Raw genomic sequence first — 8763 nt, 5'->3', positions numbered from 1 at the left:
GTTCAAGTCGACACATCTCCGACCATCTCCAAGTCGTCAGGCTGTCGCCGATGATTATTTAAAAAGCGTGGAGGCACAGAATGGCCTTTTTCTTCTTTTGCTTTATTCTAGCAATGATATTGTGCTATCAGCAACCGTACATTCTTGAATCTAAGGGTGTACACATCACAAATCGACGACTTCAGGTTCTGTACAATCAAAGCTCGACTAGCGGAAACAATCCTCTCTCTCTCTCTCTCGTCTTGGCGGGCCGGTGAGACTGACAGACTACTACATTCTTTTTGGCGCCAAAATGCAACTATAACGTGGCCAGTGATACACACCGACTATTCATTCTTACCACAATTGATGAAGGGCTCGAATACTCATCATCTCAAAAAAGATAAGAGCTACATGCAAAATTCAAACCCAAGATCTTATGAATTTTAAGATAAATTATCAAGAGCTAAGCTAATCAGCACCTTCACCGAATGTATATTAACCTCCTTCGGTGTTCAAGATGAGATAGGCAAGTATTGGACATTAGAGAACAACCTTACTTCCAAAGACGGGCAAGCATAGCTGCTCGTAATATACCACAAAAGTAGTTCCCTGTAGAGTTGCAAACCCTCCACCTCTCCTGAGCCTACAGGGAGTTGCACATAAATCTTGCTTAATATTACAAGCCTGAACACAGAGAGAGGCACAAAGCTTTCGTGTCAACTTCTGCCCACCTGCAAGAGAAGGAAACCGAGTTTAATGTGTTTGTAGTTGTAACCTAATAACAGATGGCTCTGTTTGTCCAATTACTCGTTAATGATCAAATTAGAAGTTGATTGCTAATAAAGATACAGCTCGATGATTTCATGGAAAGAAACTTGAATGCATAATTTTGCATTGGTGGTGTATAATGGTACTGACAAAAAAAGTGGTCATGTTTTCCGAACATACATATTAGTTTTATCTTGTGTCGAAGTGGAAAAATATACAATAACTAAGCTAGCATTTGTCCTGCTACAACATTGTGGCATGATGCGTCGAAGATTAAATGAAAAGAATAAAACCAATCAACGTAGAAGCAAAATTAGAAAAGCAAAAAAAAAAAAACAATCAAACAGGCAGAAAAATCCTTGTTCTGAATAATTTATAATGAACAATAAGTGTTTCGGATAGCCTTGCAATTTGGCCACATGCATGGCATCTTTTAACATGAACAAAGGAGAAACAACATGTATTTTATAGTGTTTCCCAAACAAGGTTCCTATTACAAGAAACAAAAATAGTTGAGACATTTAATGACACATCACAGCTTCAGAAAAGTCCATGCATTTATTTATATTTTTCTTTTTTTCTGTGGAGATTCTATCATAATCATTTTTTGTGCAACTACTGACTTCTTGACGACAATCTATCGATACGTTAAATAGTTAGATATGCAACTAATGACTTCATAATTAATTTGACAAAAAATGAGCAATCATGTTAAAATTGGCACATGACTTTATGATAATTTAGATAGTGAATGTAAAGAAAATTTTATCATGACCAGAACAGCTGCGGGTGAGAAGGTTTTGTCATAATCAACACCTTACCTTTGACAATACCCCTTAGCTACTAGCCTTGCTTTATAGGTCTCTACCTTTCCATCTACTCTGATCTTTTTCTTAAATATTCACTTGCAACCGATGGGTACAATACCTTCGGGTGCATCAACTAGGTTCCAAACCTTGTTGGAGTGCATCATTGACCTACCCATCTCATTATGGGGATATGCCCTGGAGACCGCAGCTTACCTTCTGAACAGAGTTCCAACTAAGCCGGTAGTGTCTACACCATATGAGATATGAAAAGGGAAGAAGCTCAATCTTAAGGTTGTTAAGATTTAGGACTGCCCTGCCCACGTTAAAAGATACAACCCCGATAAGTTAGAATCGAGGACAGAGCGGTGCAAGTTCGTGGGATACCCAAAGGAAACTTATGGGTATTATTTCCATCATCTCGAGGATCAAAAGGTCTTTGTAGCCAAGAGAGCAGTGTTCCTTGAGAAGGAACACATTTTTGGCGGAGATAGTGAGAGCATGATAGAGTTGAGCGAGGTTGGAGAACCAAGCTCAAGCACCACTCTATAGCCCTAGTCTGTTCAGGTACCTAACACATAAATTTCAACTTTACGTAGGTCCGACAGAGGTTGTCAAATAAGGAATCTAGTTTATTATTAGGAGAAACCTTTCCTTCGCTCTCTTGAATCGAGACTTTTAGTCTTTCTATTAGAGGGTGCTCTCGTCAAACAAGGAATCTACCTATCAATGCCCTCATCACTGCTCTCATCACAATGAGAAAGGGTAAGCCAACGAGGGTGCTAGTGGCGAGGGTCTTTATCGTCTTATTGTTGCCTTCACCACCCTAGTCACTACTCTTGTCGTAACAAGAAAGGGCGGAACAATAAGGACATTAGCGCCTCTATTATACCCATTGCTCCCACTATGATAAGTAAGGGTGAGTAACGAGGAAGAGGAGAGGAGGCGCCACTCACAATAGGAACAAGGGATGGCGACAACGATCAATGACGATTAATGGAGGATCAAGGGTAATTTTATCAAATTGATGAAAAAAGGACGTCTCTAAGTAGAAACCAATTAGGTGATGCCATTCTGTCATAGAATTAGCTAGTTTAGCCTATGTCGTACAACACTCTTTAAGTGTCCGTCTATAAAGGATCAACCTATCTGAAACCTCTTATGGTCTCTTAAAGACCTGCAAAAGAGAATACGAGTTAGTGGAAACATTTAACTCAAGATCTCACAAGAAGCTATTTTAGTAAACACTTGATAGGCAATGTAAATTACAAATATTGACTGTAAATTACAAATACAAAAGGCAATATGTCTACCCTGAACAAGAGATGGCACCGAGGCACATTCAATAACAGAGCTATCAATTGGTGCTTTCCAGGGTTTAAAATGTAAGAAATCCAAAGAACATGAACATAATATAATAAAGTATATGATTTTTCTTACATGTAACATGCGGCTTCTGAGTTATCAAATAAGAAGTAATATGACACAGAATGATAAACAGGTAAATATTTCAGATGGTAACCGAGTAAATAGAACTAAGCCTGCTGACCAACCACTTAAGATAGATACTAAATTAAAATCAGTCCCTTGCAAGATTCTGGAGCAAGCATGCACCACCAAATAGACAATATAGTTACAAGGAATGATGAAGCAGCAGCATTGCCGATAACTCTCTCTGTGTGTTTCTGTGTAAATAATTCTGATATATAATATTATACTGAAGAGGTTTATTATTACTGAAAATGCTACATATAACTCAACATGCAGGTTCCACACAAAGCACTATAAGCTCAAAACTAATACGAACATTAAAAAAGTTAATACAGAAAACATGTGCATTTTTGCAGCGATTATAATAGAAAAAAATCATAAGAAAACACATAACAACAATGAATATAAGATAAAGAAATTAATTACAGAATGTCTCCTAGTAAAAGCACCAATCAAGTGAATACTGACTGTTTTTCATGTTTCACACCAAGATAGCCAAGATATATCAGTATAGATCCATAAATAGGTGTCGAATTATACTGCATAATAAGCTTATCATGGAGGCCAAAATTATAAAACAGCATTAAAGTTGTTGCTGATGAAATCGAAAGTTGGTTTAGTTGTTGCTTTATACCGTATCGAAGAAAAAATTCACCTGACCTAAGTTCAGGATTTCAAGACCATCACAGCTTGAGGAATGTCTAGAGCAACAGCTAAGACAACACTATCTCCGTGCAAGCATTTTATCCAGAATTAGGCAAAGTACATAGATCTCTGTGCTTCCACAAAAACCTTCCTTGCAGGCTGCTTTAATTAACGAGTCAAAAACGAGAACGTCAAGGGAAATACTGTGCTTCTCAATTCCTTTAAATAGCTTTAGCAATTCCTTCAACCTTCTATTTCTAACCAGCCTGTGGATTAGACGGAGAAGAAGATCAGTTGAGAATCTGTATTCCAAGGATCTGATAAAGCAGTCAGTAGCCTCCAAAAACCTGCCTACTCTACAAAGACTATCGATCATCGTATTGTAGGTAATTCCATCTGGTGAAATGTTATTGGCACTCATAAAAGAGAACAGATGTTGAGCCTCATTTATCCTTCCATCTAGGTAAAACCAATGAAGTAGAGTATTATATGTCACCACGTTTGCAATAATTTCTCCACTATTCATCATACAAACTGCCATGTGAAGTTTTCCTCCATGGCAAAGGCTATGGATCACAATGTTGAAAGTCCTAATATTAGGAGTGATGCCCTTTTTTACCATGTCTGTAAAGAGCTTGATAACACCCACCCAGTGTCCTGCCTTACGGAGTCCGCTCATCACAACATTGTAATCAACAACACTGACATACCAATGCAGCTCAGAGCTCCTCTCTATCAAACATTTAGCCACCAAAACCTCCTTGGAATCACAGCAAAGGCAATTGAGAAGAATATTCAAAGTGAAAGCAGTAGGATATAATCCAATCCCCAACATAACTTCCAACTGATCGAATGCTTCTTTGGTCCTCCCACTCTTACAAAGTCCATCCATATATGTATTGTAAGTAATTTCATTAGGTTTCCAACCTCTGTGTACGCTTTCTGTCAGAATCTTCTCAACCTCATCAAAGTTGCCGGCTCTGCAAAGCGCTCCGATCAATATGTTATATGTCGCTGTGCTCGGAGTGCAACCAACATCCACCATGGTAGCCATCAAGCTTTTGGCTGGCTCAATTTTCCCTTCAAAGCAGTAACTTTGCACGATTGGTGTATAACTGTGGGTGGTGGGCGGACAATTCTCCTCGAGCATCCAGTCCAATACGCCCCATGCCTCCTCGATCCTCCCTGCCGAGCAAAGCCCCGTGATCAATGTCGAGTAGGTAGTCGAATCGGGACAAAGTCCACATTTCTTCACCATCGCGATGACCTTGTATGCCAAGTCGAATTTTTTCGTGCAGCAGGCGTGCAGCTTCACCAGGATATTGTAGGAGAACAAATTAGGCTTGATTCCCGAGGAGATCATCTCCTCGAACGTTGCCTCGGCTTCCTCGTGGCGACCGGCCGTCAAGAGGGCGTTGATCACGGTGCTGTAGCAGAGAACGTTGGGTTGGCATTCCGACCGTTTCATTTCTCCGAACAGTCTGAGGACGTCATCCGCTGAACCGACCTCGGCGACCGCCTTCATCAGCTTGTTGTACGAAGCGGCGCGGAACCGGGCGGGTCGCGAGCCGACCTCCCGGACGGAAGCGCGGCCCGATCTGGAGAACCTGAGCACCGCCTCGGAGAACTTCACGTGCAGTTCTTCGCCGGGGGTGGAGGGATCTTTGGAGACTCCGTCGCGAGAAGAGGAAACCTCTTCGGTTTCCTCTTTTTCGTCGTCTGTCCGGGAGGGAGAAGAACGCGCCCAATCGAAAGATTCGCAGGCCACGGCGGACATAAGGCGACTTCCGTCGACGGCCTTGATAGGGCCGCCATGCATAAAGAGTGCTAGGGTTCTGAGGGCGGCGTCTGTTCTACCGATGGCTGCGGCGGTGGTAGCAGCGGCCCATTGTGGGCGCCGCTCGATGGACCCTAATTTGGTGGAGCTCCGGCTGGTCTTTTTGCACATACACCCCGCGATAGGATAAAATTGTAAAAATAGTGTGTATGACGTCGATGCCTTCGACACGGTCACGAAGGTTTGCTCCACAGTCGTCCATCTCACTGTTCTCTCGATCTCATCAAATAACGAACGGTTGTGATTTAAAGGAGAGGTGCATATATTTCTCTCTTCAATATGAATTTTTTAATGGATTGAAAAGTAAAAGAAGGAAAATCCAATCTATTTAACAAATAATTACAAACATTAATAGTGAGTGTGACGCGGTCGGCTCGGTGATTCGAATGTGACTCTACTCGATCCGGTCCGGTGCTAAATGTGTCTCGCAACCCAAATCGTTCCTTCGATCTCAACCGGGGAATAAAGATCAAACCCATACCGCAAACTCGGTCCACGTTTGGTTCCAAGCCGGTCGCTGTCTCATAATTCCACCACGTGGGGTGGGCCTGGGCCCGCACGTGAAGGTGCGCCCGAACCCAAAGAATTACCTCGCCAAACGGGGGGCGGCCCCACGGGCACAGCGTCGACAGCTGCGTCGGTCGCGTGTTGACCGGGCCCCACGAGTTAGGCGTCCCCTGGCTCCGTCGATTTGCCACCGTAGACCGAACCAGGGTCTGACTCGGGTTAATAAGATTGATTCCAAGGCTTTGCCGCAGTTAGTATTATATTATATTCCCGTACGGCCTCCCAACACGGCCCACAGCGAGATGTCTTAAGATTCGTGTAGTCACGTGATGGAGGAAAAGCGGCCTTCATCCTGACCGTCCAAACTCCTACCAACGACCCCAGAGGACTGATAAGGAACGGCATGTATAAAGACACACGTGGAAATCGGCCACCGACACGCGGTCGATGAGTCTTCGAACTAACAGGAAACGCGAATAATTTGCCTGATTCAATAATTGTGTAATATTTTTTTGGTTTGTGAAAAAAAATAAGTAGAACGAAGAAAAGTACACTTATTTTTAATAATTGATTTTGAGACACTCGTAATTATATAAATATTATTTTTAATTGATTAAGAATTTGGATACTTTATTTGTTTTTTCTGGAAGAATCTACTTTAAATTCCACACCATCCTTTCCAAATATCCTTTTTCCAGTTAATTTAATGTAGTAGTTTAACATTCCATCCTCTTCTGGATCGCCAATGGATGCCAGAAGAGTAGCCTCCGTAGAGCACAGTCTCTCTCTCTCTCTCTCTCTCTCCTCTTCTCCTTCCCTGATTTGAGCTCACAGCTAATTGCAGTTTGCGGTGAAGCAGGAAACGGAGTAACGAACAACAACCACAGCTGCCTCAGAAATCCATCCAGAGTCAGACCAAAGCAAAGGTGAAGAGTATGAACAGAGAAGAACGCATGTTAATAGTCTATATATTTTGGCTGCTACTTTTCCTTTCTTCGATTCCTGTTGTTGCCAAGAGAAAGATCACAAGTGTATACATATTTATCCTACTACTCCTACTGCTACATGTCAAGGGTAATCTCGCCAGCAAATGAGCATGGTGACACAGCGGCGCATGATGTAGAACCTGCCTCGCTGCTCCTTGACTAGACGCACGCACCGGCTCGTAAACGACCTGGGCGTCGACCGCCGCCTCCGCCGCCGCCCATCCCTTGCGCTGGTGGACCCCTTCAGGAAGGACCCTGCTCTCTCTGCCACCACCACCATTCTTCCTCTCTCCTTCGACAGCTTCCACTCCTCGTCCATGTACGCTTCTCAGATCTTGGATCCCCCTTCCCTCTCCTGTCTCTGTTCAATCTCAGAATGAGATATATATATATATATAGATAGCGAAGAAACAAGTTTAGGAGAGAGAGAGAGAGAGAGAGAGAGAGAGATTAGTAGGAAGAAGACGAAGAGACTCAACGATGGAGGTACGATTTTATATACGAAACATGGTAATGGGTAGATATAGAGAGGAGAGACAAATGGTAAATTTTAGGATTATATATATGGGATGTCCTATATATTTATCCTTACAAAATTGTAATATAATACATTTATTTTTTATAACAGAACTTTCTAAAATTAATATATATTTTTTAAAATCACAACTAATAGTTAAATCGAAGTTAGATAATGACTACATATACACTTTTAAGTTTTTAGATTTTACCAGCATACATACATATATACATATAAAACAAAAGGAAATTACGCAGGTATAACACATGATTCCGACTTGACTCATCTCTGGTCCCGTTCAAGACATGAAAGCGGCTCTTTTGGTGGCTGCCGCATACGCTTCCGAGACCACATCAAATTGACCCCGCGGTTCAATCACGTGAGTCACGTCTGCAGTGACTCACCTCGACGCCAATTGCTCGTGTCAACTCCACTAGAATCTTACCGTGAATGTCCCCATCACATCGATCGATCCGATGATCGAACGTAATCGCAAATTTCAACATTACCACAGAATTCTACCATGTAATGTCAATTATAAATTTAATGCTCATATTTGGATAACCGATCTCCCGAGGTAAATGTAACTTCTCCGATAAGCAGATCCACATCAATGGCCGTGTGACCTAACTTGTTGGACCTATGTGAAAGCACAGTACTAACATCATATGCTTTTGTTGAGATCAGTGATCGGCTAACCAAGTTACACGCTACTTGCAGGTGGTCCGGCAACCTTGGACGCATCCAATCTCATGAGGACCATAGCGAAGTCAAATCGACGCGTGGAAAAGAGATCCAGATCTTGAAACCATAAGGCTTGCGGCTCTTCGCTTTATCCGCTCTGGTTTCGTGGAGAGGGTGTGTGCGCTTCTATGAGTTGCCACAGTAAACGAAATAAAGGTACTACATTCGGGCGGACAATTCCACAAACAGCTTACGTGCAAGTACGGTGGTGACCGATTCCGACGCGGTCATACACACTCATAGAAGGCTCGCGCGGGGACCGACAGAATCCGACGAGCGAAGTCGCGGCTCGTGACCACGTTAACCACCGCCAGGACGATCGAAAGAGAGAGAGAGAGAGGCGATGCGAGGACGACGGTGGTGACGGTTGAGGCGTCACATCGGTCGTCGGTAGTACGCCGGGCACCGCCACGCCGACAGCAACAAGGACATCACGGGCGCCCCACGCAGACGCAGCCCAGCCGTGTGATGGACACCCGT

The 8763-nt window shown here is 42.9% G+C and overlaps 1 protein-coding gene across 1 annotated transcript; it reads right to left on the bottom strand.

Annotated features, from left to right (window-relative positions):
* Nucleotides 1-345: 345 nt before the first annotated feature.
* LOC103994048 (pentatricopeptide repeat-containing protein At5g65560) lies at nucleotides 346-5681 on the bottom strand. The gene is made up of 2 exons (XM_009414315.3): nucleotides 3708-5681; nucleotides 346-713 (listed from the first exon to the last, which is right to left on the bottom strand). The coding sequence occupies exon 1, from the start codon at nucleotides 5638-5640 to the stop codon at nucleotides 3772-3774; it is 1869 nt and encodes a 622-aa protein (XP_009412590.2). The 5' UTR covers nucleotides 5641-5681; the 3' UTR covers nucleotides 346-713; nucleotides 3708-3771.
* Between the last annotated feature and the right edge of the window lie 3082 nt (nucleotides 5682-8763).

The sequence above is a fragment of the Musa acuminata genome, chromosome BXJ2-8 (assembly GCF_036884655.1).
Source record: "Musa acuminata AAA Group cultivar baxijiao chromosome BXJ2-8, Cavendish_Baxijiao_AAA, whole genome shotgun sequence".
Lineage (NCBI taxonomy): Eukaryota > Viridiplantae > Streptophyta > Magnoliopsida > Zingiberales > Musaceae > Musa > Musa acuminata.
The sequence above is the reverse complement of the archived record's forward strand: the minus strand, read 5'-3'. Positions and strand labels throughout refer to the sequence as shown.